Source organism: Dromaius novaehollandiae, chromosome 2, assembly GCF_036370855.1.
Source record: "Dromaius novaehollandiae isolate bDroNov1 chromosome 2, bDroNov1.hap1, whole genome shotgun sequence".
NCBI classification, from domain to species: Eukaryota; Metazoa; Chordata; class Aves; order Casuariiformes; family Dromaiidae; genus Dromaius; species Dromaius novaehollandiae.
The window spans coordinates 155,678,031-155,698,266 of record NC_088099.1 but is presented as its reverse complement, the minus strand read 5'-3'; the positions used below and the strand labels follow the sequence as shown (position 1 = coordinate 155,698,266).

The window sequence follows — 20,236 nt, the reverse complement described above, 5'->3', positions numbered from 1 at the left end:
CATGTCATGTAATCTAAACCTAAAATGGACTATGTCCATATAATGGATATGTTCTTGAAAAAATTGTCCTGTTCTTTCATGCCAGTATGAACAAAAGTCATAGCTCCTTCCCACCACTTGCACCGGTGTTCACACTGTGAGGACATGGTCTATAAATATGAAGGTTGTTCTTGCTGACTGGCTGAAACTGGGGAGAAGCTATGAATGTAGGCTGAGTACCAATTTGTTTACTCCACTTTACCGTGAATGACACAAGTGTAGCAAGACTGATCATCAGGCTTTGTTTGCATTTACATAGGGCTATGCTGGTGTACTAAAGAAACAGCTTAACAATGAAACAGCATCTAATGACTAAATGTCTCATAACCACTGCGTGTTTGAGTTTTTTGTTTGCCACAACAGCGTATTGAGAAATTCTCAGTACAGTTGTTCTCTGACTTTTTTGTTGGCTGTTTGTTCTGTTTTGATTCCAGCACAGTTCTAGTATGGTGTCAGTGAGATACTCCAAGCTACTGTGTAGTTTACGCAAATATTTGGATTTGATAACATCTGTGTATTTTCTCCTAATTTGAGTGTAACTCTTCTGCACCCCTCCCTGTTGGCCTATTAAAAATGATGAGATGGTGCTTACCTGAATTAACAACGAGCTGCCTGATTTTTCTACTAATTGACTGAAATTTTTCCCATTTGAGTCTTGGACTTGTTATTTCCTTCTTTGTGATGCTTCATTGGCTGGCATCGTCTGATACGACTGTTTAACTGGGACATGATAATACAAATTAATCAATGCCTAGAAGACAGAGCATGTGAGGTACTGCTTTGCTACTTTAGCTATTTATCCATTAAAAAAAGTAGAATGCCATCTACTCCGATGGAGAGCAGGAGACAGTACTATAGAAAGAGTGTAACAAATAACAGTCCTTCCTGGTATGCTCTGGTGATTTAGGGGGAACCTGAGTTGTGACTAAAACCAGAACACTGTGATTAATAGAGAACAGTACATCTAACCTTTATGAATTTGTCTAGCTCTTCTGTGAATCCCACTCATTTTGACTTTCACATCTCATGAGTACCACAACGCATTGCATAGGTCTTGTCTTTTATTACCCATAACCTACTTTCTGTTCATTTCAATGGTATTCCCCAGTTCTTACATTTGAGACAGAACAGACAATTATTTCTTTTTCCTTACTGTTCATAATTGTTTATGCCTCTACTATATCTCCTTTCTCCAGATTTGGTAAGTCAAAATGATCTAATCAATTTAGTCTCTTTTTCTATGTAAATCAGTCTGTATCTCTGATGTCCCAGAATGCCATTCTCTGTATTTCCTGTAGTGGTTTAGAGATAATATGATCAGACTATTATACAAGGAGAATTTCACATGTTATTCAAGATACGCGTGAACCACAGATGTATACAATGGCATAACCCCAAATGTCTCACAAAAGGTCTATGACAGATGCTGAAATGGAATTCAGGGTTCTTGCGCTCTAACTCCAGTCACACTACAGGTCCAGCTGCAATCGTCCCTTTCCGTGTTGAGACATAATGGGCACAACCACTGATGGACATTTCTAGACAACGAGAAGCTGCCATTTAATGGGTGAAAATGTAAAATTCAAGCTAGTTTTAAATCTTGCAGAGGGCATTGCAACTGAAACAATACATCCTTGAACTGAGTTTCGTGAGGTTTTAATCAAGCTGAGCCTCTCTTCTGGAATAATCTCCAGGAACTGTGACTGTGAATTGTGGAAATATCATTATGCTGGTAACTTGCTGTCGTATTCAATTTTGGCACTGTGCCATTTTTTTCCTGGTGCTGGCTTTACAGCTACCTATATTGTGCTTTGAAGGACACCCAAAAGTTTTTAGCTCGCGTTTCTTTCTTTGACATTTAAACACCCATTGCATGCAGCCCATTTTTCCTCACTACATTCTACTGTAGTTCCCAAGCACTTGAATTGAAATCATACCTGTGAAGTCATCCTCCCAATGTGCTGCCTGATGACTAGAGGCTGATGCTGGTGATAAACAGTGTTATAACATATGTTATGTTATCTCACCTTTATTGTTTTATAGCTTAATTGTGGAGCTTTGGAGTTATTTGAACTTACATTCTTTGATGTCATGGCTGCCCTTGATTTATTTTGCCATTCATATTCTTGTTGTTTGAGTCCTGGGAAACATTACACAGGGTCAGGTACTTCAAAAGCAGGACTGCAATAATCTTATGTAATCCATTTTATGTTTTCTTAATTTCAGCCAATGTTTGTCAATTAGATTCTGCTAAAACTAGCTTCAGTTAACATTAGTCAATTGCAAAACTACATCAAAGCTTATCTTGCTCGATACTTATCTTCATCCCCTCCCCTCCTAGCTGAGGATACAGGCTATTCAAGGCTTCAATTCTACTTCTCACTTGCACTGAGACCTGTTAAAAGAGGTGTACCTTTTGGCTGTGCTCTTACAGCAGTTACTTAAAGGCCTTACCATGCACCTTGGAGGAGTGACTTAACTTGGTGATCAATTAATTTGGGATGGCTGAATTTGTTACTCCCCCAAATCTTTCTCCCATCCAACTACCAGAGGAGTTCACCCCTGCAGGTAACATGGTGCTGTGTATCTGCTTCCGAATCATGACAGTTTCAGCCCAGCATACCAGCCCAAACTGAAATCAGTACTAGTGTTAATACGCTAGACTGGAAGCTAAGCAACTTCACAGCAAATAAAAATTCCCACATTAATTTCCAGATCCTATCAAGCTCCATTACCATAGCACGAATTTCCCTATAAATATTTGTCCACAGCAACATTGACAGTTCAGTATCTCTTCATTTTCTGTGTTGTCCACTTTCATTAAATCATACATCTTTTTTGAAGAAGTTAATTTTATGAATTCCTAGTTAAAGACTGAATGGTTGTAATTAAAATGCTGTTAAAATAACACAAATCATTTTTTTGTCAGTTAGGTGACTGTTCTTGGATGTTCTCAATGAAAACAAAAATCCATAATGCAAGTTGTTTCCTGCACAATGAAACTAATGGAGCTATGTTTCCTATAGATTTATGTCTACATTTTTGTTGACTGGCCAGCTGTTGCCTCTCAGAATGTATCAGACCTGATTTATAACTGCTTTCCCCTAAGTAGCAGCACTACTATATTGTCTAGCCACTGATTTCCACAAAACTTGTAGGAACTTTACCTGTCAGATTTGTCTGAACTTGAATGACAGCTTCAAGAGTGATTTGTGAGGAACAGTCAGAAAGAAAGATGGCAGGCAGCACAATCATACACATTTCACTTCCTTAGGAAACAAACTAAAAAAATCATGTAAAGGACACAATTACTAGGTTAAATAAAACCAGTTGGAAAAACTAAATGCTGGATTCAGTGTCAGATGTTCCAGACCGGAGTGCCAGCTCCTGAATAACGCTTGGTGATTTTCTTCCCACCAGATTTCTGTTAAGTAGCAGAACTCTTAAGATACAGACTCTATAAGTTCATGTCTTGAATTCAGTTGCTTGGTTATGTCAGAATCTCTTTTCTTTTATTCCACAGACTGGAAAGGAGAAAGGAGAAGAAACAGGCATGTAGAAAATTGTACAAATATAAGGTATAAATTAAAACCAGTATAATTAAACAGCTGTCTGAACAATTCAAACTCTGTAAGCATTCACTTGGTAGAACAGTGATTTTGTTTTATTTCCTGATTTTCTGGTGTGGGAACATACTTACATTAAAGCAAAATGCAACAGTCTGAAACTGAAACAAGCATGTACACACACCAATTTGCACAAACACTTTAGTAAAAACTAACCTAAGTTCAAGTGCTGCAAGCTTCCTCTGTAGGCAATGCCTCTATTTCCATCTTCCAAGAACTGTGAAATAAAGCGTGAAAATATGAGAGATGGCTGAGTCTGTGAATAAGCAACAACACGTTTGATAGAGGTAACCTACTCATTACCTCAGTGAAAGTTTTCTCCGAGGCCAATTGCCTCATCAGCACCTCTCAAGCAAAGCACCTTGTGAAGGCAGGAGATGTTTCACTTGGTCACGCCTGACAATAATCCTTGTCTGCCGGGCTGGGTACCAAGCTGATCGAGTCCATCCCATCCTACCCAAGGATGCCACGGTTACTGCGCCTCGGGAGAGAACGGCCCATCTGCTATTCCCTCACTCCCAGGAAACCTGCAGGCATTCTGGCTCCACCACCGTGAAGCCGGGGTAACCTCCTTCGCCTGGGTCGTCTACGCTAAGCACAAGGAGACTCTGCAAGCGGATAGGCGCAGTTTAGCAGTACGTTATTAGCTAGTGCATGCAACAGACAGTCGGGACTAACGCGATACTAGGCCAAGTGTTAATATGGCCACAATAAATAAGACCTCGGTGAGCCTTTGGGGACCAGGCAGGCCTCAGCCATGCTGGGGAGAAGCAACCACCTCCTCCTTGGTGCAAACTGATTCTCAGTGTTGCTGAGTTGCTGTTTTCTGATCTTCTGCCTTTGTTTTTCTCAGGGTTTTATATCCTTTCACATCAAAATTTTTCCTCTTGAATCTCTGAGCTGCTGACTATCACCGCTGTAATAATTGCACTTGTCTGCGGTTTTCACTCTTCTTATCTTTCACTATTTAGCGCAAATACTTTCCCACACCTTCACAGCAACTTCCTCACGCAGACTCGGTCGAGGTCGGGCCACGGCACTAAACCCAGCCAGACCTCGAACTCTGCGCGGGGGCGTCGCGCACGGCGAACCTAGGGCTGCGCTATTTTGCTAGTTGTACAGCAACTAGCAGACAGTTCCCTCTGTTTCACCACGGGAGGCTTCTTCACCTGCTTCTGGTGTAAACTCATGGTTCATCTTGCTGGAGCGGCTGGCGTCGCCAGCATAGGGTGACAAGGGCCCCCCATCCACACACGCACCTTATTCGAGGTAGGAACAACGCCCACCCGTGCGCTCAAGCTGTGGCTCCAAGGGAATATTCACCTGGAGCTGCCGCGCTAAGGGCTGGGCAGGGACGCACACCTGGGAGCTGGTTTTATTGCGTTTTTATGGCTCTATATTATATTTTATGGGTATATATGGCATTTTATAGATGGTATTTTACAGATATTTGCATTTATGAAGAAGGCAGCAGGACGGCTCTAGTTGCTTGCATGTCTCCTCCTCCTTCTCCTCTTCCTCCTCCTCCCTCCCGCCCCCCACATAGTCTTAGGGACGTGTCCGGACACGCGGAAGAACTATCGCTGCCGGCCGCCCCACGCTTCGCCGCCGGCACCGCGGCCAACCAGAGAATCAACGGCGCCGCGGGCGCCCGCGCCCAACGCCCGCCGTCACCGCCTCTGCGGGGGCGAGGCGGGCGGAGCGCGGGCTGCGGCGGAGCCATGCGGCGCCGCGAGGAGGTGGACGCCACGCTGCAGACGGCCAAGCTGAACGCGGCGGAGCTGCTGCCGGCCGTGCACTGCCTGCGCTTCGGCCCGCAGGCCGCCGCCGGCGCGTGCTGCCTCCTGCAGCTGGAGCCGGACCTCTGCGCCGAGCTGCAGGCGGGCCGCAGGTACGGCGGGGCGGGGCGGCGCGAGCGCTCCCTGGGGGCGCGGAGGGCGGGCGGGCGCCGCAGCTCGCGTCTCCCTCGGGGGCGGCCCCGCCCTCCCTGGCCGCGTGAGGCGGGAAGCGGTGCCTGGGAGGGCCGGTAGTTCTCCCTTGAACCGCTCTCACTTAAATTGGGAACTGAAAACCACGCGTATAGGAAGCTGGATAGAGGAAGCATAACCAGCATTTTCTAACGGGTGTCCCTAAGTGCTGAGGTTATTTCGGCAAAATAGCTATTGTAGGCCTACGCATTAATAAAAAAAAAAAAAAAAGAGGCAGTGGATGACCTGTATTGTTTTGATGCGAGTCAGTGGCAAAGCTAGGAATTAAGCTGAGGTCTTGTCCTCAGACTGTTCAGTCTGATCAGAGTATGGACTTTCATATTAAAGTCCCCCACATCTGGGCTGTGGGATTGGTGAGCGTTGTCTCATGTGGCTTTATGTATATGGGAAGATCAGGTTCGGGAAGAACTGCTCCAGAGGAGGCTTGGTGCCCAAACAGGAGGAGGTTTTTGCCAGGCATACGAGGACGGGCGCCTAAAATTTTGGTTTGGGAAAGGAGATGTGTCTGACAAAATCTTGCTGACTTCTCAGGGCTTGTTAAAGGAATGCTTGTACTTACTTCACTGACAAATTACACTAGCAAACAGTGTAGCGGAGGATACACAGTGTTAGTATAGGCATTTGGTAGCATGGTGATGTGACCACTTCTGACTCTATACCAAGAATAGGTTCTGGGGAATAGGTTTTTGATCATAGATACAGTTTAAAATTTTCTTGCTCTACTGAGAGCGATGCCAGTGACATGATATGATAAAAAATGTTTAAAATGATACATTAGAATGCCCTCTAAAGAAATAGTCCGTAAAGATATATGTTAGCCCGTTCGTACTCACTGGAATATCCATACGATGTCGTTGGTTAGAGGGCTGATTCATCTTGGGGACCATGTGGGGCGTAGCTGGCTTTGTTCATGCATCTGTATTTTTGGCATAGAGATTGGCAGGTTGATTAAATTGAGTCTGAACTATGCTAGCATAGCCTGGGAGAAACTGAGCGTTCCCCTGTTGCAGTCCTGCTTCAGTATTATCATGTCCTCCCTTAGAGCCTCTATTTAATCATGTGTGAGCTGAAGAGGGGGATTTTCCTTGATTCTTTGTCCTGAGAGGTTCTGGAGAATTTTTTTTTTTCTTTTGAAGTATTAATTGCAAGCAAATATGTATACTTCTCAGAGGGAATGGTGTGAAGGACACTGCACAATCAACACTACTGTCCATTTTCTTGTTTTTTCCTTGTCTCCTTGGGCCCATTTCAGTCCTCATTAAAGAACTCTAGGTGTAATGTAATTCCTAAGATTAGTGAGCTAGTCTTTGCTTAAAGCATCGCTAAATCAATGCTATAGGTTTTTTGTGTGAATCAGGAGTTGAAGAGATTAGATTGTAATCTTCATAAAAGCCTGACATGCCTATCCTTCAGGGTGAAAATCAGGACATGAAAAAGCATGGTGTTAAGATATTTTAGATGACAATTACATCTTCCCATTTTTGTATACTATGATTACTGTTACCAAATATACTGCAGTTTATGACTTCCTTACCAACATACACATTGTAAAAACTGGCAGACAAATTTAATAGGTGGTCATGCCAAAATAGAGGTAAGAGTATGTCTTTATTTTTGTGCGATTTTTTTTTTCAGCCTAGTAATCCGTGGTGAAAAGGATGAACAAGCAGTATTGTGCAGCAGAGATAAAACTTATGACATGAAAATAGCAGATACCTCAAATATGCTCTTGTTTGTTCCTGGGTGCAAAACTCCAGAACAGCTGAAGGCAGATCAAGAATCTTGTAATATTATTCATTCACAGGTATATGTTTCTGGGTTTTTGTTCGTTTGCTTTAATTACCTGGTTTCTTATTCTCTGTAATTGTTTGTATTTTATCCAAGATGCTTATGTGAAATCCTGGGTGGGATTCAGCTGCCTAAACATAGGCTTCTAATGCCATTTTAGATGCCTTGTCGTATAGGTCTCACTACCAGCTGCCTCTCCAAAAGGACATGGGTCTCCTCTGCGTTCTTTGTATATCTAGCAGTCCTGTGAGGATGTGTTTATAAAGGTGCCTTATATCCAGGGGGCATGCTGTACCTTAGGGTGTCCAAAGTGGCTCTAGGGCCCTTGTTCAGGCGGCTGAACTTCATCAATAATGCATGATAATTATTGTTTCTAAGAAGTTCAGACTTTATTTTTAGTGGATAGTAACTGCTTGTGTAAGTATTAAAAGGTTTCAAAAAATATCTAATTTCTCAGTGTTAGCAGCTATTTTAAAAATAAGTTGTTTGCAAATTGATTCTTATGAGTGCTTTCCCCAAAAGGCAGGTTATACAATGTCACGCTTGAGTATTATTTTTTAAATACAGAAATATATTCAAAGGCGACTCTTTCAACCAGCATCTGGAAAGATTTGTTGGAGTGGATGATATTAGAGTTCTGAGTTTAAAGAATTCATTATTCTCTGCTCTTGTGAATCGTAGTTAATAAAATTTAATAAAAATAGTTAGGAAAATATTATTACTTGCTCATTATTTGCTGTAATGGATATAATGGCATCATCGGGGAGCAATCCTGCTTGTCCTTAGATGAACATAATACTCAAAACCAACATCATTTCTTCCATGAAATGGCAGCAGTTAGCTAATAGAAAGTTAATTCAAATTAAAGTGGATTAATGAGATAGTGATATTCTGTATTCTCTTTTGCTATGTTTAATGATCTCACTAATTCTCTGAAGTCACACATGTCAAAATAATATAGACGTGATTTGATTAGGAATTATGTTTAGTTTTATGTCTAAGAGCTTTCTTATGCTTTCAAAAACTTTATGTTGTGTATTGACACTGGAAACTGTGGGAGATAGCAAAAGATCCTATGATTACTCAGTAGTTTGGGGACTTATCTCGTGATAGTATCTACAAATAGTACTGCTATTCTTTAGAGTTCATCAGTGCTGCTCTTTGTACCACTTTGAGGGCTAGTACATAGGGCCAAAGCATCTCTCATTTTATTCACCTTGTATAGACTAGATCTAGTTGTGAACTTCAAATTATAAATTAATATGATTTATTTTCTTTTCTATGTAGAGTACCATCTTACTCATTTCCAAATTGCTCAGAAAAAAACTTGTCAGAAAAAAAATCAGTTATGTAAATACTATTCCACATGAAGAAAAACTGTAGAATTTTCATCAGGAATTAAGTATTTATTGGAATTTTATGCCAAGCAAGCTATGGAATAATTAAATTAAAAACTATGAGCTTTCTCTGTGTTAGAATTTGAATAGGACTTGTCCTACATACATGTTATTTTCTTATAGTTGATTTAAATGGAACATTAGCTTAAATAGATTTTTCTTTTTGTAATTGACAAGCTTTAAAAAAATCGGAAGTCTGAAGTGTTTATGGCATTTTTAAAGTACCGTCTGGAGGCTTTTTCATGAAAGCGTTTTTATAAGAGGCTAGAGTTTGGGTCAGGAGTCATGAACCTGGAGCTTTTTCTGCCTCCACCATTCTGTGTCCACCTCTAGTGGTTTGGTAAATAGCAGAAACACTGCCGAAGGGGCCTCCTGTGTTATGTGCTTCTCACAGAACCTTGTAGGAACCCCAGGGTGTATGCCATGAAACACCTTGGGATTCTTCTGAAGGTAAAGCTTTATTGGATTAGTGTTATTAAGTCATTTACACCTGTGCTTTTTTGAAGCAGAGTAAGGGACAGAGATGTTCTGTTAGTTGCATGCAGGTGTGGCCTACTGCCTTATTTATGTCTCTTTTCCTTGTGCTTAATGATAGGATCATTAAGATATAAAAAAGACCATGAAGTAGCATACTAAACAAGGGGAGTGGGAAAGATGAAAATGGGCAAAATACAGGCAGGGTTTTATGGGAGTCACGTCCATAGTATTAAGAGAAAAAGAAATGTTGGCAGGGATTGTGCAGGACTATGTCCCATCACTATATCCCATCATTTGCATGCAGAGACAATGTAGAAGTGATCTCTTTCTCTTTGTTGCATGCACTGTAAACATAGTTTTATCAAAAAACTCTGGACTTTTATTCTTTGTTGCCAGTGGTAAAATTTGATACTGAAATTATTACAGTGATTGTCTCATTCTTAAAATAGTTAGCCTGTTAAAAAAAAATTCTTGTTCTCAATGACTAGTTTAAAACATTTGCTGGTAATTTTTTGGTAAGCTCCTTTGAATGCATATGGTAGATTCAGATGTTTTAAGTATCTCTTCACTTTCTCACTGTAGATTGCTGGCTTTTCCAATAACTACTGGGAATTAAGGAGATGTCGACCTAAACTGAAGAAACTGAGGAAGCTTTTAATGGAAGATCCATATGAGGGGCCAGACAGTGGAAAAGATCAGACTTCGACTGTTTCAAAGGTAAATCCGCTTGGTGACTCACTTTTTTGTAAATGGTAATGGACAAATTGAAGTGAAGATACATTCTTAACCAGAAAAATATCTTTGCTTCCGTGTTTCATGGTGCTGCTTTGAGTTGTGTGGGGTTTTCTTTGTTTTTTTGTTTTTTTTTTTTAACCTACTACTCTAAACTAGGTTGCAATTGCTAGCGTTTCCACTGATTGTAGCGGGTAAGTTCTGTAGTAAGAACAGGAAAAGGAAGGACACTGAAAGAGACTGGAGATTTCTTTTTTTATGTAGGGAGCTTTTGAGCACAGTCTCCAGAACCTTCTGTAAACTCATTGGAAGTTATATGGCTACTGAAGTATAATGTAGCTCTTCCTTCTTCTTTGGGGCTGTCATGTCATGTAGAACCCAGGTATGAGGTCACAGGAAGCCCATGTACAAGTTGCTTGCCAATCAGTGATTTATAATGATAACGAGAAGGAGAGAGTTGCAGAGAATGGAAATGATGATATGAAAACAGAGAATAAGACTGACATTACAAGAAGGGCAGAAATGTAATACTGTCCTGATTCCCTTTTATGGTTCCGTAAAATCCAGTTTGGGATCTAACTAACAATACAAAGTCCTGGACTGTGTAGCATATGATCTCAAATATGTGGGGCTTTTTTAGTTTGTTTTTTAACTTTAAGAAATGAAAATGGTAGTTTTCAAGTATTTTACACTGATGCTTGGTTGAAGATGTAATCAATAAGCCATGTGTGTGTGCTTAGATGCACACACACACATGTTATGTTTCTCCCTTGAAAAGAAATACTTGCCTCTCTCTTTCTGGATGATGTCAGACTAGTTTCTAATCAGTTCCAGTATCTTTCCCCCAGCACTGCCTTTCCACCGTTTCATTTTTCCCACCTGCTTTGATCCAGACATAGAAAGATACAGCAGCAACATAAACGCTGGCAGAGAGGAAAGGCTTAAGTTGACCAGAAATTATAATCATTGACAAAGGCTAGCAATACAAAATAAATGTCATATACAATAATATTTATTGATAATATTAAATGAATATTATAAAACCATGTCACTATGTCTCCAAGCATTAGTGGTTAAAGTTTGAGGTCTGATCTACATTTGTTTCAAAGGAGAATTTGTTTAATATATCAGCTTAGAACAACTAGATATGTCTGGTAAATGTAGATGAATCTCATCTATGTCTCTGGTGGAACTTTGAATGATTTCAAAAAAAACTGTCCATGGGAAGGCTTTCTGTTTTTTCTGATAGTTTGGGATTTCAGTCAGAGTTAGAAGCTCTTTATGTAGAGTGAAGATTTCCAGTGTGTTCCTTGCTTGTGCTTAATGTTTTCTGGATATTGGCAACCAATAAGCTGCCTTTATTCTGTTTGAAAATAAATTACTCATTATGACAAACTTCTCATGGTTTTCCGTTGTTCATACTGTATCATACACAGAGAATCAAAGAGCCACAGTGCTATAAGGAAGCCTGAAGTGTAGAGATATATTTTAGAAAACTACAGGAGAACTTTAGAAACAGGCTAATACATACCTTGTTTGGAATGCTTCAGGTTAAAATCTTGGAATTTACAGTGAAATAGCAAGGCATACTCAAAAGGTCACAAGTGTCTGAATTAATGTGTTTAATATGTGCCTTACCCTTAGCTGGAAACCCCTGTTACATACATGATGTAAGTCAATCCATTCCATTTTGTGTTTGCAAGGGGGACACAGTTGATAAAAGCATCACAGCTGACAGCAGTCATTTCTTAAGAAGGCTAACTTGATAGCTGGTAGATTGGAAGTCTGTCCTGACTCCAGGAGAAACAAATGTTAAGGACTCCTGTGCAGGGTTGTTTCTGAATGGCAGTATTTTACACTCAAACATACTTGCATACTGATTGGAAGATATATTTGCTCTAAACTGCTGGTAGTGTTTTCTTAAAGTGCTCTGTAATATGGAGATCCCATGTTGAAATACTGATGCAAGTTCAGTGCTGCTTGGTCTGATGATGTTTCAACATACTGTCTAATTGGAGTGAAATGGAAGAGCGAGGAGTCTTTTTTTTTTCTTTCTTTTTTTTTTTTTTTTAATCAAATGCTCTTTGTAACATGTGGATATGTTCCAAACTTAGTGTTGGTTTATTCCATTTTTTTTGTTCAGGTAGCCAAACAGGTGCTGGGATATATTCTTACACTATGCTCAATAAAACTTTAATATTAGAGATAATTAAAAGGACTGTGAGGTGAATAAAGGAATTGATGAAGTCCTGTTTCCTATAGATTTGTCTCATATTCCTCTCTTTACCTCACTTACTCCTCATGATACCTCCTGTTCCTACCGTGTCTCATGACTCTTCACTGCAGTATCCACAGCACCCTCCTGTCTCACCAAGTAACTGGTTCACAAGAAGCTGTGGCCAGTTCTGAGCTACATGTCTGGTACTGGTTAGCAGACATGAAAACACAATGCATAACTGTTGAGCTTATGCCAGAGGCTTTCGCTCAGTGGAGGTACTAAATTGGAGTTCTGACGTCTATCTAAAAGCTGGGGGGCAGATGGGGATTGGATAAGGGACTTTGTTTTGCTCTTCTCTCTGCCTTACCTCCTTGATTTTTTTAGCTTGTTGGAATATCTTTACTAAAGATTGGGCACATTCACTTTTCATTCTTGCTTTGCTTGTTTTACTTATGATGCTTACTTGTGCTAGTTTGACATTCTGGGAATAAATGTATAATACTGATGCATGGCACAACTTCTCTGTTGTTAGACTGTTTTTTATATTGAATAACCCTTTGGGAAACTGTTGTAAATTACAGGAGAAGTTTCGGAGAGCGTGATAAACCTTAATGAATTCAGATTCTGGAAGGGAAAAAAATTGCTTCTCTAAGTCTTGTTTTCATTATGTTTCATAACGCATTTAGCATGCTTGCTAAAGTAAGATGGAGTAAGGATAACCTGTTTCTTTTCTCTCTCTTTTTCTCTCTTTTTTTTTTTTCTTTTTTATCCTCATTGCAGTATACAACAGAAGATTTATTAAGCCTGGTTCAAGCAAGTGAAGAAGAAATACTCCACCATTTGCAGGTTATAGATGCATGCAGAATTGAAGGTATGTGTCTCTACAGAATATTATTATCTATGAGGAAAAAAACATGTCGTCTTTTCCCCCCAAGTATCTACTGTGTCTTCTTTTTCTAAGGCCCATTCCACATGGTCATCTCTCCAGATGCAAATTAGTTCTTAGCTATGTTTCAGGGTCCTAAAATCTGCTTTCGTATTTCCTGTACCCTTTGTTACTATGAAGCCGATCAAAAAAACCCAATCAACCAACCAAAAAAACCTGAGTAGGCATTGACTAATCTGGCTCTTCTGGGGGTAATTCATTTGTGGCTTCTACAAACACTGGCGACAGAGTATCTCACCCATAGCCTGAACCTTTTGGCTGATTGCCCCCTTTGTGGGTGGCTGGGTACTGCTTTCTCCGTACCCTCCCATTAGGCAGTTGAAGACAATCTCGCAGAGAGATTTTCCTGGTCACTTACAGCTGCATAATACCATTGTGCCAGTTATGGACATAGCTAGTAGAGCACTGACTACACTTCTAAGGTAATAGTGTTTTTTTAAAAAAAAAAATTAAAAAGAAACATCTGGAATAACCTGGGTATTGAGATTCACTGTCCAGAGACACCTGAGTGGCTCTGCTGGGGCCGGTTTTCCTCAATTTCTGCTTCATCAGATCTGTATTTTTATGGACTTGGCTGGACGTGAGCTAACCCTCTGCAGAGCCAGTGCATATCTGTACTGGGCTTCCAGTTCAGCTGGTTCTGGGAGCACATTGCTGGGACGCTAGATGTGGTTCTGCATAGCAGGACTTCAGTTAGCAGGTTTCATTGGTTTGGGCTTTGCACTGCAGGAAAGTGGTTAAACTGTTTCCAGATCACAGCTGGCCCAGGAATCAGTTTGGTTTGGTTTGTCCAGTTCTGTGCTTGAATTAATAGTTTTTCTGGGTCTAATTCATTTTAGGATGGGATTAGAACTAATGTCTTTGTATCTGTGGCAGTTAATCTACAACAACAACTATGAATAATTAAGAATTCATGATTTTTTTTCTCCTCTGTTTGCTAATCTGTTCTTTTTCTCACTCTTAATCCTGAAAAGGTCAGAATGCTGTCTCTCAACTTTGAAAAGGTGGGAACTAAGTGTCAGAATTCTGTTATGTATCTTCATGGGAATAGAATTAAGGTGCTAATGTTTCCATTCTGACACTGTTTTGTGGTCTTCTATTTGGCAGGATATTGGAGAATTCTAGATTTTGACTATGAGGTAAAACTCTTGAATCATGTGACTCAGCTAATAGACTCAGAGTCCTGGTCTTTCAGTAAGGTTCCTTTAAATGTCTGTCTTCAAGAACTTGGACCTTTAGAGCCCACGTAAGCTTTTTTTTTTTTCTTTAGTACTTAGAATTGTCTATATTCATTATTAACACTTACATTTATTAAAGTATATTCTTCTGTATTAAACTCTGTTAAACTCTGGATTCCAGTTATTATGGTGTTAATAATATGTTTTCTTCCGCTCTAAAATGCAAGTGCATTAGTGTGTGTTCCTGGGTGGATACAGCAGAGAACTAACTGTTACCCATCTTTGGAGGCATGAATTGCCTCCAAACCTTCTAGTATCCAGCTAGTTTTGCCGGTTGATGCAAGGCAGGGTCATGATCTGTCTCCTTATTTCTTTTAAATATATGTTGTGTCCAGATCCATAGATTGGAATTCCTTGTTTTGTAATGTTTGAGCTGGTTTAGGATAAACAAAACTTCTTGTATCCTTCCATCAGCCATACCTATCTCTTTTTACTTTACTTTTTTTTTTTAATCCAGCCATTACTAATTTTATTTAATGAAGGTGTGATATTGGAGTAGTAATGACTAGAAAGTGGAAGAGATTTTTGGGGATGCGATATTTCAAAATTGCTAGAATGGTTATAGATTTTGGTAAGTGTTAAATTAACTCCATCTCTCCTTTTTGTCCCTATTTGTTTGCTTTGTCATTTGTTCTTGGAATTTTTTTACGATACATACTCCTTCATCTTCTTCATTGTAACTGTTTTGGTAATGTGCTAATGAAACAGATTGGGCAAGATCACAAGAAACAGTTGAGAGTGTTTCACACAATTTTTAAACTGTACTGTCTTTGTTATACATAGGAAATGGTGACAAGTAGTTTTAATTTCTTTTTTTTTTTTTTCAGAGAGATGATAGAACATATTCTGTTAAGCTATGGAAGGAAATATACTGATGAAGGTAAGTTTAGAAAAGCATGTGTATTTTAATTTTGCACATAATGGTAACAAAATTGTTCATAAATAACTGAATTTTTTAGGATGATCCAAACAAATGAATTTACTACAATGCCAGTACAGGGAGGGATGTGACACTGAGCTAAAAATCAGTAAAATTGTTAGAGTTTCATAGGAAAAAGGACTATTCAACTGTAGAATACAACACTAGGGAAAACTAGGGAATTAATAGAGGTACCTGAAGTGATCTATTAGATGTCTTCAAACCATAATTTTGTGATTAAAGACAGATCTCTGATATAATTAAATGGAATCTTTCTTTAGTGGAATTAATTGTTTGGCTAAACTAGTTTGCCCTGCAAAATTTCATAGCCCTTTAGTGGAACATACAGAATACACTGTGTGTATTTTGAATTTCAGAGCATAATGGGAGATTGGAAAAAAGGCTGCTTGGAAAGGCAAGATTCAGCCTAAAAAGGAGGTGCTAAAGTTTAGGCTCCTAAATGCAGCTTTCTGCACGTGAACTAGGCAGCTAAACTTTCAGACAGGGGAAATCTAGGGCTTAATTCATTTGCTTAAAGGAAGGCATCTAGTGCCATTGGAGATAGCCCTAGTATCCTAGTCTAGGATGCCTCTATCGGCTAGTCCAGAAGGATACAGGTCTGCCATAGCTGGCATCTAATCTACATCTGAATTCTTTCCCATTGCTTCTTTCATCTCACCCTTGGCTGAAGCAGGAATTGGACTCAACCTTAAAGGACATATGAAAGTAGTTATAGTGACACAGATGATCTTTTTTTAGTATCTCCAGACAGGTTGCACCGGGAATGAGTTTGAATTGCAAAAAGTCTGGAAGACTGAAAAGGTGGAAGGCAGTGTTTATGCCTGTCTTTGTTCAGAGAATTTTAACCAAGAATGAAAAATTCTTCATATTGCCTTCATCATCCCTTATTAATAAGTATGATTGGGGAAGTGAAAGTTCTGTTAAATTGGTCCATCACAGAGAACAAACACTGTTAATACAAGCCATTCAGAAATAGGAATTAAAACTAGATAAGAAATAGTGATACACTGAGGAAAAGAAGATACCTTATCTTGGGGTGGGGGACAAGCAAATGTATTGATATGAGTGAATACCATGGCCAGAACAGTGCTGCACACATAACGTTCTGAATTATTTGTCCTTCAGAATAGAGAAGATACTATCATTTAGCCAAAGATTATACCAAACCAGGTTACTCCTCTGGGAAGAGGAGAAGCAGGTTACTTGGTCTGTAAAAGATTGTAGAGCAGAGTGGAAATATGAGGGTATTCTCCATTTTATTATCCAAAAAGCAAGAACCCAAGATGCACTTTTTGTTTTTTATCAGGGGAAGTTTACTTTGAAATGAATGAAGATAAAATATGCAGAACTATAGCACAAATGCTTCTGCAAAATGCAGTTAAATTCAATCTATCAGAGTTTCAAGAAGTCTGGCAGCAGAGTGTCCCTGAAGGGATGACTACAAGGCTTGATCAGCTCAAGGTAAGAAACATAAAGAAGTATGGACTTGTGTGATATGGAGACATGGAGGTTGATGGTGATGGTTTTGTGTCGGCTTCTGAGCTAAAGCGCTCTTTATGACATCCCCTATGATATCAGTAGTGTGGAATCATGGCGCTTTAGGTTTCTGTAAGTCTGATACATCTCACTGTTTGAAGGAAAGTTGCAATTGTAGAGTTAATATTTGTAAATAAAACAGAAGCTGTTGAATCTCTACTCTATAACATTGTAATGACAGCCAGCAGCGTTGCAAGCATTGCAAAAATCCTTTTCCTGAAAGGAGATAGAGAGATGTCATAACTTAATGAGTTCCCCCCCTACCTTCTTGTCATACAGACAGTGGCAATTTCTGCATATATAACAGCACCTTAATTTTTTTTCCCTCTGCTTTGCCTCTGGTATTGCAGTTTCAGAAGGCTTTGGAAATATAAAGGGCAATTTGTATGGATTATTGCTAGCAGGAATAGTTTAATAGTGTTTGGGTTTTTTTTTTTTTTTATTATTTAACAGTTTCTCTGATTCTGATCTAATAGGGTTTGGCTCTTGTGGATAGAAGCTCCAGACCAGAGACCATCTTTCTGCTGAAAGTAGAAGACTTACCTGAAGATAATCAGGAAAGATTCAACAGCTTATTTAGCATACGGGAAAAGTGGACAGAAGTGGATATTACCCCTTATATACAGTAAGGAATATAATATTGAAAATACAAGACTATATTTAAAAACAAATGACACAATGAAACATAAAGAACTATGATATAATTAGTCTACATATTTTGCCTTTTTTGCATTGCTGACTTTTTATCAGCTATGATTGCCTTAAATACTACACTTTTTGTCTTAGATTAATATGAATGCTATATGAATAGCATTATCACCCTCTGCCTTCCTCCCCCCCCTGCCTCCCCCCCCCCCAAAAAAAAATAAAAAAGTTCAAGTTGTATTTGAACTTTGGTAAAAAGTTTATCCCACCCAACTGAAACAGGATATCAACTCTGTCTCATTTGAATGAGGCTGAAATGTAACCATACTAGGTCAAGGGATAACCCCCCCCTCAAAGTTATAATCCGTCTCCATATTTACAACTCAAGAACTGTAGAGCAACAGTGCTTCCCACGCTGTATCCTTTGCTCTTCTGGTGGTTAACATTTATATTACAATGCTATCTGGAAGGTCCAGCCAGCTATCTGGAAAGTCCTTACATTTGAGCAGACATAGATGGTAACCTGGAATTAATTGCATAGTTGAAAGCCTGACTGTTTTGCTCAATTGCAAACCCTTTAAAGAATAAAAAGATTAAACCCCAAAACAAAACAAAAAACTCGCTTGTTTCTGAAGTAAATAATACGGTTTTTCCTGTTACTTAAATGTAGTAAGTCAAGCCAAGCTGTCAATTTTAGATAACTTACAGCATTATATGACAGTTCCACCAGTAACTTTTTTCTTACAAGACCCCAGTCCATCTTACTGCTGGGTTTACAATTTTTTTACTGAATCGATGTGAATGAGAATGTCTTTAACACCCATGTAACCTGCCTTATTTCCTCTATAGAGACTTATGTGCAGAGAAGCAGACAGTTGGTGCACTTCTGACCAAGTATGCCCGTTCCTCAACGCTGAATGGTGTTAAAGTTTATAATTCTAGAAGACCCATCTCATAACAAGTCTTGTTTTAAGAACTGAAAATACTGGATGGAATAACAGTGTTGCTTCTTCCTGTCCTTTGGGGGAAGGAGTCATTAATCAACTTTATACAGCGTTCTCAAGTTAAAGCAGCTAAGTTTCTTGAATGAATTCTGTTTTCTGCTCAGCTAAGTAGAGTGCAGGGGAACTTGCCTCTTCAAAGAAAGCACATTGTCTGCAACCTGTTTCCACCTTCCTTTCCCCGTCATCTTTTCCCTTTGTATATATAGTCAAGCCAGGAATCAAGCTACTCCTTGAATACGCTTTAACTGTCTGTCCATAAACCGAAGACTGACATTAAAAATTAAATCCTTTACCATAATACTTGAATATAGGTTTTTCAACAGCGAAATGGAATGCTTAGTCATTTGCCTATCAGTGAAAGTTCTTAAACATTGAGATTTTATAGCAATGGTGACATGTTGAATGCTGTATACCTTGACAAGCTCATAAATAATTATTCCTGTCTGAGACTACACTGGCCATAATTTTGGAAGGTGGCTATTCTTGTAGTCATGTTTTTGTGAATAACATATAATGGAAAAGTATGGATGTTTATTGGCACAAGCTCTTGACATCTCAACACTTGGCAAAATTACCTTTTAAATATTGCAAAGAACAAGTTTCGTAATAATCAGATTTGTAAAATCCAGTATGAAGATGTGGGAAAGTATTTGGACATTGTGTTACAAGATGTACCACTTTCTATAAACTGCCATTGGAGTGTAGTTAATGTGAAATTAATGGTTCATGGAAGACTGTCTTTGCTTTAAAGAGAACTTATAAAATAAAACTTTGTAAATTTTTTTGGTTGTTTTTCTAGCAAGTACATACATTTTGAAATTGTGCCTTAAAACTTCAGGTAGATCTACATTCCATGTAGATCAATGGAACAAGTGTTGCTGTAGTATTGCTACACAGTAGAGTGCCCAAAATTAAAATTTCTTAATTATTAAAAAATTGTTTGCATTTGTCAGTGAACATTATTATTAGACATTTTTTCAAATATTATTAAATTGTTTTTAGGTAGATTGCTGCATAAAACTGAGATGTAATGTGTGAAAGGTCTTGGAATGCCTGACATACCAAATGCTGTGAGCAGTGAGCAGAGGAAAGAAACTAAAAATCAGACATAACTCTTAAAATGGGTGCACACATCCTAGGAATTTTATTATAGATAAGAGGCTGAATTAAAAACTATTTCCTGAGCTCTGCTTCTTCTGGCTTACTGATGCAGGACACAAGTAGGGTGTTTCATACTTGTGGAGCATACAATAGAAGTGTGTTGTTTGACCCAGTTGAGTAGAAACTCTGGCTTATAATGTCTCTCCCTGGAAGAGTTGCCTTGTTGACTGTTTGGTTCCAACAGCTGTGCTCCTTTCCTTTAACAGCCCCAGATGCTCCATGCTCAGAGAGAGCAACAGCAGTATAAATATTAAAGTCTTAGAAATAGCTTCAGCTGCTTCATATAAGGTTCCTTGGTTGAAATACAGAAGACAAGTAATAGCCTTGTAGTCTGTGATGCAACAAACTTATTTTTACATAGTTCTTGTTTGTGAAATAACTAAGAATTTAAGTATTACTCAAATAGTGCTGTGTCATAAACCTGAATCATTGCACTCAGTATTATCTAAATTATCTTTGAATGTATAATTCTACACATTTCTTCATGATACTTGTGATTTG

At 39.0% G+C, this 20,236-nt stretch overlaps 1 protein-coding gene across 1 annotated transcript; it reads left to right on the top strand.

Annotated features, from left to right (window-relative positions):
- Nucleotides 1-5,204: 5,204 nt before the first annotated feature.
- DSCC1 (DNA replication and sister chromatid cohesion 1) lies at nucleotides 5,205-19,356 on the top strand. The gene is made up of 9 exons (XM_064507831.1): nucleotides 5,205-5,556; nucleotides 7,289-7,457; nucleotides 9,898-10,032; nucleotides 13,046-13,136; nucleotides 14,319-14,457; nucleotides 15,277-15,329; nucleotides 16,696-16,850; nucleotides 17,402-17,550; nucleotides 18,420-19,356. Exons 1-9 carry the CDS (start codon nucleotides 5,387-5,389, stop codon nucleotides 18,526-18,528), a joined length of 1,170 nt encoding a protein of 389 aa, XP_064363901.1. The 5' UTR covers nucleotides 5,205-5,386; the 3' UTR covers nucleotides 18,529-19,356.
- Nucleotides 19,357-20,236: the final 880 nt, after the last annotated feature.

What these genes read in the sequence shown, in the direction of transcription:
- DSCC1 (XM_064507831.1), top strand. Translation starts at nt 5,387, where the DNA reads ATGCGGCGCCGCGAGGAGGTGGACGCCACGCTGCAGACGGCCAAGCTG. An exon ending in CAAGGCTTGATCAGCTCAAG is followed by an intron (nt 16,851 to 17,401) that starts GTAAGAAACATA and finishes CTGATCTAATAG; the next exon opens with GGTTTGGCTCTTGTGGATAG. An exon ending in GATATTACCCCTTATATACA is followed by an intron (nt 17,551 to 18,419) that starts GTAAGGAATATA and finishes TTTCCTCTATAG; the next exon opens with AGACTTATGTGCAGAGAAGC.